Source organism: Danio rerio, chromosome 4, assembly GCF_052040795.2.
Source record: "Danio rerio strain M-AB ecotype USA chromosome 4, GRCz13ab, whole genome shotgun sequence".
Taxonomy (NCBI): domain Eukaryota; kingdom Metazoa; phylum Chordata; class Actinopteri; order Cypriniformes; family Danionidae; genus Danio; species Danio rerio.
Window position 1 is genome coordinate 33,309,748 of NC_141024.2, and position 15,990 is coordinate 33,325,737.

The 15,990-nt window shown below is 34.0% G+C and overlaps 2 protein-coding genes across 2 annotated transcripts in view; one reads left to right on the forward strand and one right to left on the reverse strand.

The window, feature by feature from the left end:
* The window catches only part of LOC141375062 (uncharacterized), a 34,091-nt gene extending 31,933 nt beyond the window's left edge, over positions 1–2,158 (forward strand). Inside the window, exon 4 of the mRNA XM_088650028.1 lies at positions 58–2,158. Coding sequence (XP_088506154.1) covers positions 58–61 — 4 coding nt within the window. The 3' untranslated portion in view covers positions 62–2,158. The remainder of the gene's footprint in view (positions 1–57) is intronic.
* The window catches only part of LOC147844804 (putative RNA-directed DNA polymerase from transposon BS), a 157,678-nt gene that overhangs the window by 7,787 nt on the left and 133,901 nt on the right, over positions 1–15,990 (reverse strand). The window lies entirely within an intron of this gene.

A 15,990-nucleotide genomic window follows, 5' to 3' on the forward strand; every position in this document is an offset into this window, starting at 1 on the left:
CAACCAAGCAAGCCATGTATATAAGCTTATCTAAACAATCTGTTTCGCTGTATTCAGGTGACATTGCGGAAGTTTCCCTCTATCCTCCCCATCACCACCACCAGGTTGGCTTCGTCTCCACTCAGGGGGTTGGCTTCGCCCTGCCTTCATCTTCAGGCAGGATCTGCCAGCTCATCCAGAGTTCTGCACCATGGACGGGGCTTACGCCAAAGAACTTTATGAAAGGACCGTAACGAACTCTCATTCATGCAAACAACTCACAATAAATGTTCAAACGTTTATCTGCCTCCTAGAGTCTTTCTGGTAGAATCGGAGTGATCTACTGCACATACACTGCTATAAAGGCACTATCTGAAGAAGAATTTGTATATGTGAATCAGAAACATTTCCATTCAATAAATGTGCAAAAAAAATATAATGCACACACTTATTTATGTTCTGCAACCTTAACATATTTGAGCTAATTCCCCTCGGAGAAATCAAAATTGGCGATTTTCGACATGGTCAAAAAAGAAAGAAAAAAAGATTACATCTGCTCTGTGGTGGCCTCTTTGCCCTGTCTGCCATTTAGTCATCAAATTACCTGGAATAGCATTTCTTTTGAAAGCCCTACTTTTTTCGTGTGGCCACAAAGATTGTGTAAGAAAATTTTCCTCATTCAATTCCTTTGCGGTTCATATGTCACGAACACACCCAGGCAGGTGGGCCATACAAACTTGGAACCGGAATGTTTCTTTACAACTAAAGTGTTATTTGAGTTTTTGCAACACTGAGTATGGAGATGTGAAAGGGCTGGTTTCTCACTTGAGTGGTCACATAGAAGAAGGGCTGGCCGATACTTGTCCTTTTGATGGATGCTCCAAGCAATTCAGTATAAAGACATCTTTTCCATCTCGTATCTCTAGATATGATAGGTGGAAAAGCAGCCAGATCTCACCTATTCATCTATGTTAGGGTTGCAGAACAGTCTTCTCCAGGTGAGGGAGCACATGTTTCTCATTTTCTACCTGAAGTCATTGATGTAGGTGATACAGTTGATGCTAACGTTAGCCAACATAAAGATGCAGAGCCAGGTGACTGCACAGACAATTTTGCTCTATTTTTTAAGTTTGGAGGCCAAAAAAATTTGTCCCAGCCTCCACAATTTCTGAGATGGCAAATGAAATAAAGACTATTCAGGATGTTCAGCATGTTTATACAATGAATGTGCTGTCTAAAAATATTGAAAGATATGGTGTTTCGGCAGAGATCTTTAAAAGTCTTGGAAATGATGCATATGAGCAAAGTCCTGTACAAAAGGCTTTTCATGTGAATGGCCCTTTAACTAAACACCATAAACAGCTGCAGTATTACAAAACACACTTTAGTTATGTTCAGCCTGTTGAAGTTACTCTTGGTTACAGTGATAGAGGTGAGAAGAGGCACTATCATTACATCCCAGTCTTGGAAAGCCTCTGTGTACTGCTCAAAGATGGCAGTACACTCTGATTTCACAGAGTCAAAATCTAATGCCATGTTTGTATCAGATCAAGACTCTATAAACAGTGTTGGGAAAGTTACTTTAGAAATGTAATAGATTACAGATTACCCTATTTAAAATGTGATAAGTTACACTACTTTTCGATTACTTTATAAAAGTAAAGTAACTAGTTATATTTGATTAATCTTTGACTACTTTTAAGTTTCTAATGGAGATTTTCAACTAAATAATTTTTAAGCATTTATACCGAGCAGGAGTGACCTTACAGCAGCTCTGTTTACTGTTAGAATCACAAAATATTTTATTATTTGAATTTTATTTTGAATTTTATTTTAAAATAGAGCCACCACATAATCAGACCTTATAACAAAAACGTGTTTACTGTTGTTACAAAATCAAAATGTTAGTTAGTTGTGCAGGGGGGTTTATGTGGCGTTTGCAAAAAAAACAAAACAAAAAAAAAACCATTAAGCTATTTTTGCAATTTTCATTTTTGAATCACAGCAACTTAAATCCAAGTTAATCACATCTAAGTGATAGTGATCACTAAAACTGCCAATGAAACATATAAGGCAGAAATGTTGAATTTAATTATTTACTGTAAATAATATGCTGTACCAAATAGGAATAAATTATATCACATAACAGCAAAAAAAAAAAAAAAAAAATGCAATAAAACCAGGTGTTACACATTTAAAACACTATTGATCCGCGATGGGTAAATGAAGCTTGTGTGGATTACTGCGCTACTTCTATTAAAATAGCTTCGCTACTGTGAAAAGCTATTTGATTTATAAAAATATATCAATTAAATAGTTCTAATATTTAATTGGTTTACCTTAAGTTAACATTATGCCAAGTCGTCACAAATAAAACAATGCATGGGAAACGGCTTAGGCATGTTAGTTGCAGTGCACTTCGCAACAAGCTAATGTAAACAAGCATACGTAAACTACATGAGTAATTTTAACTTATAATACAGCAGATTCATGGACAATTACATTGGTAATCAGCATTTTTGTGGCAACTAATTTATGAATGAGTCTGCATTAACTACACTGAAGAGAATCGCTTTATTTAAGGTAAATCAAAAATCCAAACTTACTGAAGTTCAACATTAACTCAGCCGAAGCCGCATACCTGACCGTGTATGTGTGTGTGAATAGATGAGATTGTGAGCTGGGAAAGCAGTGGGCCAAACCATTGTTAGGAAATTGAGAGGAAACTGTTTCTAAATGCATTTTAGACAATTATTTTAGGTGTGCATACATACAGGTTCCACACTGGCTTCTACATCTTGCTTATATACACTATGAACAGCAGCTACGCTAATTATTCTCTTTATTCTCTATTTTCACCTGGGGATACTCATCCCGAGGTCCTCAGATTAGGCGGAGTCACTGATTGGATCCAAGACCAGCGACGTGATGATCCCAAGGATTCCATATCCGGGACCAGGCCATATCCTGAGCTGCTGCTGCGCTGATGGTCGTGGGGAGTGGAGAACATGAGTCTGATTCCAGCGACGCTCCAGGGACAGACGAGTCTTCATTGAGGCCATCTTCCAGCATAAACCACGGCGAATGAAGTTCTGCACAAGACTTTTGGCCAGCGGAGAAATTAAAATGGTCGTGCCCAACTGAGTCTGGTTCTCTCAAGGTTTTTTTTCTTCACTCCCATCAGGTGAAGTTTTTTTTCCCTCTCCGCTGTCGCCACTGCCTCGCATGGTTCAGGATTGGTAGAGCTATGCATCGATGAATTTGCTCTTCAGTGTTTGAACTCTCAGTAATGATTAAATCACACTGAACAGAGCTAAACTGAACTGAACTGAACTTAAACACTAAAACCTGAACCACACTGTTCCAGTTACTATGACCATTTATGTGAAGCTGCTTTGACACAATCTACATTGTAAAAGCGCTATACAAATAAAGCTGAATTGAATTGAATTGAATATATTTTTCACAATAGAGAGCGTGGTTTTTATATATATTTTTTGTTGGGGGGACATGTTTCTCCTGGGATTTATTTTGACCACAAATCAAAAGCATCAGCAAAGCACCGCTATAATAAATGGCATTAGCAGAAGGCACTGTGCATATAACGTTCTGAAGACGTTCCAAGAATTTTGTTCTAAGAATGTTTTCCATCAACATTGTATGAAAATTCATGAAGTACAAGTAACGTTTTTTATCAACATTGTGACAACGTTCATCAAGTAGAAATAACGTTCTGAAGACGTTCCAAGAACTTTTTACTAAGAACGTTTTTTAACAACCGTACAAGAACGTTACCAACGTTATGAGAACATTCTAAAAATATTCTATTGATAACATTTTGTGCTAAAATTTCCACAACTTTTGAAGAACGTTAGTAAATGTTCTGGGAATGTTCCCTGTTAGCTGGGAATACTCCTTGCAAACGCTTTCCAACTGATGGTCCTAAATTAAATCATCTCTGAAAAACATGACTTCTAAACCAGAAAGCTGCTTGTGTAGAAACTTTAAAAAAACAATACTAAGTATATCAATGCAATTCTACAAACTGGAAGTAATGAGTATCCTGAAGCTGTTTTATTTGCACCAGAGAAGCACCATGTTTAGTCTTCAGTGGCAACAAATCAGACTGAAGTGAAACTCAAACTTTGCAAAAAAAAACTTTGCAAAAGTATGGCTATTTTTTTTTTTTTTACTTTATTTTACTCAAGTCTGTTAATTTGAGTTTTATGTTAGACTTTTTGTAATAAATGCATATATAAAACAACAATATAACTTACTAATATAACATGATAAAACATTTTTGTGGTGTTTGAACTGTACAGTAATTTAATTTTTACATAATATTGTGCAAGGATTTACTTTATCTTTTGATCGTTTTATTTGTGTATGTTCAAATGAAACCATACAGTAGAAGTTCAACATTTTAGCTTTATTAATCCCCAATTTAATTTATTTTTTTACACCACCTTCATAAACATAAGTTTTAATAACGTCCTTTCATCTTTACCATGATGACTGTACATAATATGTGACATATTTTTTTAAGATGCAAGTATTCAGCTTAGTGACATGTTAAGGTTTAACTAGGTTATTTAGGGTAAAGTTGGGGAATTAGGCAAGTTATTGTATAACAGTGGGTTGATTTGTAGACTCTCCAAACAAATATTACTTAAGGGGGCTAATAATATTGACCTTTAAAATGTTTTTAAATATTCAACTGCTTTTTATTCAAGCTGCAATAAGAAGGCGGTGACACCGTCACCTCATAACATGAAGGTACTGAGTCCCCTGCTGTGCTAGTTGGCATTTGTCTAAAGTTTGCATGTTTCCTCGTGTTCATGTGCTAATACTTAACAAATGATTCATAGTGTGCAGTTATTGGGTGTTACCAAGTTTTAGATTATACAACATTTATTTGAAGCTAAAAATGACTTCAGGGACAATTTCCTTTTTTGGTTATTGGTCTAAATGGTTGTGGATTTTATATCTAGTGCAACCATGCAGTGGTCCTAGAGGTTGCAGAACTTCAATATCCTCACAAGCCACCTAAAGACAAACTGCAAATTAATTGATAAAACAAAGTTGCTTTGTCCAGGACAATGGGTAAGTTGATTTTATTTGAAATAAACTCAATTTCAAGTATTTGTATAATAATTTTGTTAATCTACAAAAAACAGCTTTGACTGCTGTATATATATATATATATATATATATATATATATATATATATATATATATATATATATATATATATATATATATATATATATGTGTGTGTATGTATATATATATATATATATATATATATATATATATGTGTGTGTATGTATATATATATATATATATATATATATATATATATATATATATATAAATACTTTGAGTACTTTTATTTCTTTAAATAAAAATGTTTACATAAACTAATTACAGTGTGAACCTTTCAGGTCTCCAAACTTTGTGCAATGGTTTGTAAAGTAAACGAACCAAGCACTATAAAGAGCTGGAATGGACACTATGAAATCCAAGACTGTTCCATCCAAGATACATCTGGACAGATCCTGATCACACTCTGGGGAAAAGTACATCTCCCAACTTGAGCTTGGTAAATCTTACACTTTTACCTACATACATACATACATACATACATACATACATACATACATACATACATACAGATGTTACTACGTCAATGTGTTCCTTGTACCGCCATTCATGCCGCGGCGACGGCGGTGCTTGATGCGCCAGCAGCATTTGACCGCTGGGTGGCACTTTAACCACAGATATTCAGCTTTGCCTTTTCACAATGCTAAACAGACTGTTCTGTAGGCGTAGCTTACTGTATGTGATGTGATGTGTTCAATTAAAATATAATTTTAATTTAGTTTTTCTGGTAATAGACATGCTCTTACACTATACTATGCTGTAGAAAAGATACATGGTGAGAAGTCAAAAAGCTAATATAAGAATTAAGTTATTAGCCTTCAGTGCCCGATTAAATTGCGTTGGGGTGAAAATAATGTTTTGATTTCTTTGACTATCATGGCAATGTTATAATCTCAAATCTTAAACGTGCGCATATGAAAAACAGCAAAATAATATAGATTATCCTGCCGATAGAGCACATCACCTCACAGTTGTGAACTTGCGATCACCTCAACTTACATTTAATTTTTTTTTTACCTGGTTTATTGTAAACTTATTAAGTGCAAAGAGGATTCGTTTTGGAAAATAGAATTGAAGAAATGAAAGACAACTAAAATGAAAGCACAAACATTCAGTACAAATAATTAGTCTTAAATAAATAAATAAATAAATAAATAAAGCAGTCTTTTAGTCTAAATATAGAGAGATGTAGTGTTTGCTATTTTGATAGAACTAAGACTAGACATGTTCATTTATATTTTTAATTTACGTTTTTATTTACATTTTCGTTGTTGATTATATTTACGATCTCATTTTATGTTTCAATTATAGTACATAATAATAAACGAATAATGAAAATAAATGAATAATGAAAATATTACATAAATTAAGTCTGGCAGGTTTATTTTTAATAATTTAGTTTCAGTTCCGTTTTTTTGTTTCAAAACGTCAATGTTCTGCTTTAAAGTATAACTGTTGTTTTGTTTTGTTTTTTTACTTAATGGCTCAGTATGTTTTGTATTTTATTTTCATATTCAGTCACCTTGCATATGCGTGTGAAATATAATGCCGCATAACCGCGGAAAAAGAAGAAAAAACTGTCAGTTAAAGCTAATTAATCAAAATAAGCTATATTAAAATACAGCATTTATGTTAATACAGGCAGAGTGTGAACAAACGGCTAAGATATGTGCTTGCCTTGTCCCGCAAGTTTATTTTTAATAATTTAGTTTCAGTACTATTAATTTTTTTCTCAAAACGTCAATAGCACCTTCAATAATCTAAACATTAAAGATGGACCGCAAGATGTGTTGAGTGGCTATATGTGAAGAACAATGGCAAAGCTAAGTGTGATTATTGTAATAAACTAATAAGTTATAAAGCAGAGTCCCGACCAACAGGACTGACTAAGCATATGCGGTTGGCTCATTCTTCACGAATATAGAATTAAAATTATGGCGCGTTAGGTTCATTGTGCATCCTGCAGGTGCAACCAACAAGGGTTGTGCATTTGAGTTTAACTTTTTGAGCGTTATAAGCAGCTCGTTGTTAGTTTTTATTTAAATATATCGAGCCGAAACTAAGCAGCGCATTCTCTCCGCCTCCTCGTTTATAACCAGCGGGACGCCACTGAAGCAGTGGAGGACACTCCGTCGTTCATAATCTTAGCTGATGTGTCGGAGTCGAAAGAATATATCAAAGAGGAATGTTCTTTTGACAGTCCCGATATGTTCAATCTTTTTTTTCCCTGTCATTTCTCTTCAGCAAATTATATTTTTAAAGCTGCTTGATTCTTTTAAAACCGAAAGCAGAGCCCGTCAATTGGTGTTTTTTCATAAGATACTCCTCTATCAAGGTTTTATTTTATGAGTATTCTTTAATGTGCTTTTTAATAGTTTTATTTTATTCAAAGCAGCACCTAAAAGCGAATTTATCCTCAAAACGTGGCATGAGAGCGATGCATGTCATGTGTCGCATATTGCCTTTTTTTCTGATCTTTTTGCATAAAGGTTTTAATCAAAAGACAGGTAATTTAATTACTTTCGATGTGCTAAAATATTTGTTAAATAAATGTTATTTCAAAAAAAGCATATGCAATGTGCTCTGACAGGTAAAATCCGATTCTTTCTCTCTTTCAAGTTCAAAGCAAATTTGAATGCCAAAGGATTTTAGATATGCATATACAAGACTATGTAGTATATTAACATCAACAAATTAATAAAATAAGTAGCAAATGAGAATTAAATGACAGACAAGTTGAACAGACATTATCTCTAATTATCAGAATTGCAAGATTAAAACAGCTGAATATAGGCCTAAATAATCTAGAAAGCAACTACTGTGCGCTGATATTTCTTCTTCTTTTTTTCGGAATAACGTACAATTTCAACCGCGGGGAGATACCGACAGCTTGATTTGCAGTATTTTCTAACATGTTAGAAGCGGGCAGCGGACATCAGCTAGCCGTAAAGACGGGCCCGCACAAAAAAAAACATGGCTGCCGGTGGAGAAGCGGCTGTGCCCTCAGCAGCTGATTGAGACGGAGCTGCATATCCCGAGTGCACTAAATACTCCGAGATCCGGGAGAAATTCTACCCGATAATCCAACACATACAAAACAACTTTGAGTCCCTGTCGAACAGAACCCATCTTACTGGGGGAGTGTGTGTGCTGCTGTGTGTTCACCCAACAATACCCGCTCCTGTCTCCCACACACAAATACTGGAACTCTTTATGTGGACTTACTTTTGATAATAGGCTACTATTATTACCTTTATCCTGTTTAATGTTATCAAAAATCTATTTTTATTTTTATTATTATATTTTTATTTTTTATTCTATTTTTATTTTTATTAATCATTTTTTTATTAGCCTATATGTTATTTTCATATTTGTTTGCACTACTGCCCTTTTTGCACTGTCTTGTTTGTGAGACGCGCACTGCTTTGGCAAAACGAATGTACAGTTACTTGTCATGCCAATAAAGCACCTCAAATGTGAAAATAGCCTAGGCAACAAATAACAAATAGTAGTGTAATAACAAAAAATGCCCTTTTCATTTTCATACAATAGGCCTATGTGTGGGTTTTGACAATATGTGTTTAATTAAGCTATAAAGATCAGATGAAATGCATAGTGAAATATGAAATAAATGTCTCTTTTGCTGAAAATTTAATTAATCTATATATTTATTATTTTAAAAATCAACTCATTTTTGCCCAGAGAAAGAGGCGCGCGGCACTAGCGGACATGGGGTGCTTTTCCAAAAAAAGACGTACAGTAACTTGCAGCTGAACTATGCACAGTTTGGGGAAAAAAAGGATATAGTGATGCATGTCCCCCAAAACCCCTAGTTTCTCTGTCGCAGATCCATCATTTAAATCAGGTTAGTTATAAGTAAAACGCACATAATGATAAAGCACACCATCATCACGAGGGCAATTAAATAGACAACCTAAACATATTTTTAATTGTTTATTTATGTAATGTGAGTTTTTATAACTTTGTTCTTTAAATTATTTATAACTTAGGCTATTCTATCGAGATGACACCATAAAAGGCCTTCAATGCATTGATATAGGTAATAGGGATACAATGAAAAGCCGATTTTCACTATTGACCCTGTTTTTATTCATTGACGGCTTCCCAACGCCGCTTTTCTGTTGCGCGAAAAAAAGCTGCTGCAAATAAGCAAATTTATGACAAAACAATTTTAATAGTTTCATAGTAGTAGCTGGTGTGCTTCATCTGCGTGATTCTGATTTGACATTCTTCCGCTAAACTTGCACTGTGTTGATGTGTAAATGGACTATGTGTTGATGTGTTAATGGGCTATGATCTTTGCTATTGAGTTCTCTTTGCAACTTTCAATTTCGAGGTGGGGGAAGTGGGAAGAGGCAATTCAAATGTACCATCTCTAAAAAAAAGGCCGCTTACGCGGCATTTGTGTTTATTATTACCTTATTTTTATTTTATTATTATTAATTTATTCATTCATTCTTCATTCATTTTCTTTTCGGTTTAGTCCCTTTATTAGTCTGTGATCGCCACAGCGGAATGAACCGTCAACTTATCCAGCATATGTTTTACGCAGTGGATGGCAGGAGGGCCAGCTGGGGCTTCGGGACGGAGTGAAAGGAATTTGCCCCGAGTCTGGGAAAGATGGCTTGCCGTAATTACACTATAGTTTTCCTATCGCACACATGCGCCAAACAAATAAACAAATAAATAAAAAGGAAAAGAAAACATCTAGACTTATAGGCTGAGGTCTTTTTGCTTAAAATCGCCCTTATGTTTCCGTTTTAAATGTAAGGCTGTTGCATAGAATAATACAATTTTAATTTATAAGTGATTTTGCTGCGTCCCCCTTGATGTTTCAATAACGCATAATAATCTACACACCATATTAAAGACACAGCAGACATAAAGGTTGTGTGTGAGAGACCGAGCAAAAGAGCGCTCTCTTCACAGCTCTGTGCATGCTGCTAGCGGCTTCTTTCTTTTTGTTATTTATTTTGCAGATAATACACCATATGAATACAACAGAAAGACATAACACTTTACAAATTACCTTTTGTAGACTCAAAACAAGTGTCATATCTTGATAAGCCTAAGCCACATTGAAATATAATTTAAAGAATTACATTATTGGATATAATAAAATCGCATTAAATAAATAAACCAATATAAAACAAGCAAAAGCAAGCTATAACAGTTTAGGTAGGCCTATACATAAATAAAACCGTTAAAGCCAAATCAAACTTTTATTTTACAAGATATTTTCTTTTAAAAGATTTTAGATATTTTCTAAAAACAATAAACACCAGAGAAGGTTAAGAATATTATTTATAAAGTATTTGGATATGATGATAATAATCAAATCGTGCAAACAGAGCATTTTTGGGAACACGTTTCAGGTCTCTCCAGTGCATTTGGGCTGAATGTTTGACTGTGTCTAAATGAGGATGTTATAAAATACATTTTCTACCGAGTTATTAACGGATGCACGATGCCAACACTCGGGGGACGTTCTGGGGGCTGGGTTTGCGTTACGCGCTGCGAGCTATAGGCCGACAGTGGAAATGCGACATGACTTCGGTCTCGATGCCCATTAACACCTGAAAGACAAGCTTTTGGTTATGAGACGGGGGAAGGGGTATGTCTCCACCCTCAAGTGTTTTCCACAAACATGGTTACACAAAATCCAAAACTCCCGAGGACGGATGGCGTAACCGTAGCAAAACCTATGCGTTTTAAAACCAAACCGCAAATGGGGCCTTATGAAAATGAATGTTTCTATGCACAGCAACTTCTGGACTGAACTATACTTGTTATTTAAAATATCTCTATTACGCTCTAGCATTCGCCAAAACGAATTTGTACATACAAACACCGAACATAGCCTAGCTGAATAGGGTGTTGCCTGCTGAGCCATGACAGCAGCAGACAATTCCGCACGACCATAAAGCCTTCACCCGACAGTTATTTTCTAATATTCACAACGCGAGCCACAACAATAGACATGCCATGCCCATCATCCTTACAGACAACTTCGCTTTAAACTGTATTAAGGTCCCATTTACACTGCACAGCAGTTTTATATAAAACGTTAATGATAGGCTACATATAACAGGCTACATTTTGATGGTGAAATAACCTTTTAAACGATGGCTTTTTATTTCAGTATTCAAACATTAAATAACGAATGCATCAAGTGAAATAACGAATATGCAAAAACACACACTGTAAACGATTTCTTGTTAAATTAACAGTAAGTTACTGGCAACAATTATCCAGTAGCTGCTGTATTTCATAAAACAGTAACATTACTGTAATACTAATTACATTAGTATTACATTTACTGTAAAATGTAATACATCATTTTGCTGTTGTTGATTTTTACTGTAACACTAATTACAGTAGTGGTGCACATACTGCAAAACTGAAAACAGTATTTTATTGTACATTTTTACCATGAAGAACTACGGTATTTTAATGTTACTTTCATTATTACTGTATAGTATTTTACAGTTATTAAATGTTATTTTATTTTATTTAATAGTGCTACTTTATAATGGGTAAAAATGTTCAAAAATTGCACAAGTGTTATTTTAACTGTTCAAGGCGTACAAGAAAAATAAAGAAACTGAAACTTTTAACTTCACAATAAAGGTTTATTGTGTAAACCATGCTAAAACAGTAGCAATAATTCAATATAACAGAGCAACAGAACACTAATAAACAATTGATCATTAAAACCAGTCAACAATTAATGCATCAAAAATTATTACAATTTTAAAAAAGGTGAGAATACTGCTACAAGACAGGAAATGATGAAGGCCAAATGATGTGGAAAGGGACAGTGAAAAAGGGCAGCAACATGATGATGATCCTGCAAAAATGACAAGCAAAATCAATCACTGAAGTAAAAACTAATCATCCCTCAAACCATTTAATTCATTCAGAAACGAAACACTGCACTGCTGTTTAAATATATATATATATATATATATATATATATATATATATATATATATATATATATATATATCAGTTATATAAAACAGTTTTTAATTGTTTTTGTTGGTGAAATACAGTTTGTTGTCAATTCACAATTACACTAACGTTAATGGGGAAAAGATCAGCGGGCATTGTTCTTGAAGATCGCTAGTCAGGTGTGTAAAAAATAAAGTCTCATCTTAACTTAATGTCCGACTCTGTATAGCTCGAATATCTGATTCCATGATCACACTACTAGTGCTTCCACGGATTTAAGAGGGGTGAACACAGTTCATTCTGACTTTAAAAGGCTACATATTTAACATATTTAAAATTAAATAAATAAAATAATCTAATTTAACGTGACTAATGTTAATTAAATACTTTTAGGCTTTTAACACGTATAAATCCACTTCTAACTTACAGACAAGATTGCTTTAGAGAACATGAAAGCTGTGGGTCATTTTAAAAAAAAATAATGCTAATGATAAGTTACTGATATATGGTTTGCATAAAACAAAGTAATCACTAAGCATTCATTTTTGGCAAAATCTGCAGAGAGGCTCAGCGACATGAGGAAATGTGTTAAAGTTGAGTAGAGAACTAAAGAGCAGTCTATCCTACTTCATGAAATGTTTGTGGTAATAATCTGCTGTCAGTTCATATTACTGTATTTCAATATGCAGCAGTGATGGCATGTCAGCGAGACAAATAAACATTTTATCGAGTCATTTCATACAATTTATTTATTTATTTAATTTTTTTTTATACGAACACCTCTCCAGTGACATTTCCTCAAACTAAATCATCATAACGTTACTGTGCACAGTATCAGTAAAACGTTTAGAATAATTTAAATACTTATTTTTTTTAAAACAGTCACTGCTGATTACAAACTAACATTAAAAATAGGCTTACAGAAATCCTGTATGCATGATAAAATAAAGATGTATTACTCACTGATGTCGAAGCACTTCCAGGTCATCAGAGATGTAGACAGGACAGAATATGTGCTATCAAATGAGCTCTTGTGCAGCCTTTGTTGGACATCCAGGTAGTATGTTCACCCACACTGTAAGAAACAAAAACAGAAACAATTTATTAAAATGTGAGGGATAGTAAACATGTTTGGTCTACAGAGAGAAGAAAATTTTTACTTTAAGCATTGATCCTAATGAATCTATTTCTAAACTACATTTAACCTTATCACGGAAACAGCATTTTTGAGCTTTTAGACCAGGGGTGCTCAACCTTGTTTGCTTTAAATTAGAATTAAAACAATAAATCTCTATGTCAAATAAAATACTTCTGATCCAAATAAAGCAGGTGATTTTACCTAAAGGTTCCTTCCCTCCAGTTAGTTTGGCTGCAAATCCCTCCACATCTGTGCTTTATTCGGTTCTTGTCTTAAGAGTAACTGGTGTCGCATTCCAGGTCCATCACAATCTGGGCTAGAAGGACAATATGACAAAAGACAAGACACATATAAATAAAAGTCTCAGAATAAAATATTTAAAGGAATAGTTTACTATTTTGCCACTATTTACTCCACGTGTTATAAACTAGTTTGAATTTCTGTTGAACACTAAAGCAGATATTTTTAAGAATGTTAGTAACCAGTAACTATTGATATTGCGATTCAACTTGCAATCCATGTTAAGACAAAAATGAATAGCATAAAATAACATAAAATATCAACTTGACATTTAAAAATCTAATAAAAATGAGGAAGACATCAACATTACCTTGAATAATCAAGTGAGGAGAGATTGGTAGCATCAGTTTTTCCAACATCAATTACTGTAGCTGAAAAACAGATAAATATAATAAGAGTAAAATAAGACTTAACATTAATTAATCTAAATCTATGGTACAACCATACCAATCTGTATGGGGTTAAAATACATTTGTACACAAATCATTCCCTGACCCCAACAAATATAGTGATATATAGTGATAATGACTTTGGCTTATATCTGTGTACTCAGAACGTACACTCACCTCAGGTACACCTGAACACCAAAAATTAAATGTACAATTAATGACACACTATACATCAAGCTCATTAACATTATTGAGAAACAGACAATTAATATGTATTTTGTTAATATTAACTTTAGCTTAAAATAATTCAACTGCATTTAATTTTCAGCTCCATTTAATAAAACAGTTAAGACTCATTTCATTATGAGTTTAGTTTAAATAACTAACTTACAGTTGAAAAATTTTACCATAATGATAGCTTAGTCATAATGACTATGTGAAGACCAGAGCTTACCTTTAAACGTTTAACTTTTCATGGTGACTTCGCCTTCATCTCAGTGTTGTGCTGAAATAGAGAATTCATTAATGCAGTTACAATAAGTTAAAGTTATGTTTTTTTTTCAGGTAACTTAGCGTATGGTCAAAAACTCACTCAAGATAAACTCACTGTATCTAATACCTCGCAAACACTACAATGACCGCCTGGCGTCTGTTATTTCTTGTTTAAAATACCATTTGTTAACGGACAGCGTGACATAACATAAGAACCTAACGTTACAACTAATGTCACTTGGTTAATTCTTTTAAATTACACACTCAATACACAGAAATATATACAAAACAATCCTTCAACGGACAGAATTTGACTTTAAAACACTTACCGAGGTTGAATTCGCTGGATGAAAGACGACAGGTGAATTTCAAATTAGGAGAGCCGTTGCCTGCAGGTCGAGTCGTGTCCGTTCGGTGCTATGAATCGGCTCCTTAGTGAACAGTAAAGATTTGAATCCGCCTAAAACCGATTCCTTTTTATATATGATTCATTACTATTTCGTTATACTGCTTGGCCACACGCATTTATACACTAATTATACACTAAATGCATATTGCTGAATGTGCTCGTGAACACGTGTGATCAAATAATTCCCGAGCAAACGGTTCAATACGATTCAGAGTCGCTCGAGTGCTGAACCGAACCAGTGCAAACGTGATATTGATTACAATACAGTAACATTGTTTTTTATTCACTTTACCAGCGAAATTATTACATATATTTGACCTTGACAATAAGAATAAAGTTCGTTTGAAGTGTTTTGAGAATTAATATTTTTTTTCTCCCAGAATTCATTTCACATCAACAAGCAAATGGTAATGGCGGATGAGAAAGCCCAGCTAATATTATAAATATTGCGTTTAATATGTCACGAAATGAAATTTTAACAGTGTTTCATGCGAGAATGTAGTTCTTACAAACTCAAATCTGTGGTTTATTTATAGATATCATGTGTAAATTTTAAGCGTGCTTTGCCGATAGCGGAGATTCTGACCTCCAGGGTGTCCATCATCACTAATGTATCCGGCGAAACGAGGTTATAATCGGCTAGACATGTGAGACTTGCCCCGGTCTTAGATGGCTCTATAATGAATGTGTTATGAAATTTAGTTTTAACCGTTTTTCATGCGGGAATGTAGTTGTTTTAAACTCAAGTCTGTGGTTTATTTATAGAGATGGTGCGTATTTTAAAATATTGTTTTGAAAATGCGGAGATGTGACCTCCATGGTGACGGGTGCCCAATCCTCATGAATCCGTCTAAAGCAGGCTGGTCATTCTGACATTTAAGCTGACTTTGGTTTCATGAATCAATTACTTTTGTTCCAGTTTACGTTTTGGTTAAGCACAAAGTTATGTTGATTAAAAATGATTTAATATTTTCATGTTAACCTTATAAAATGAAGGTGCAGTACACCCAAAAATGGAAAACCAGGGGACAGTTTTATGCACTGAACAGTCTGAAGAAACTGGTTAATTTTTTTTCTTCACAAAATACTTTGTCAAAAAATAAAATAAACATAATAATAATAATATAAAGTGTATGTAGTTTTTC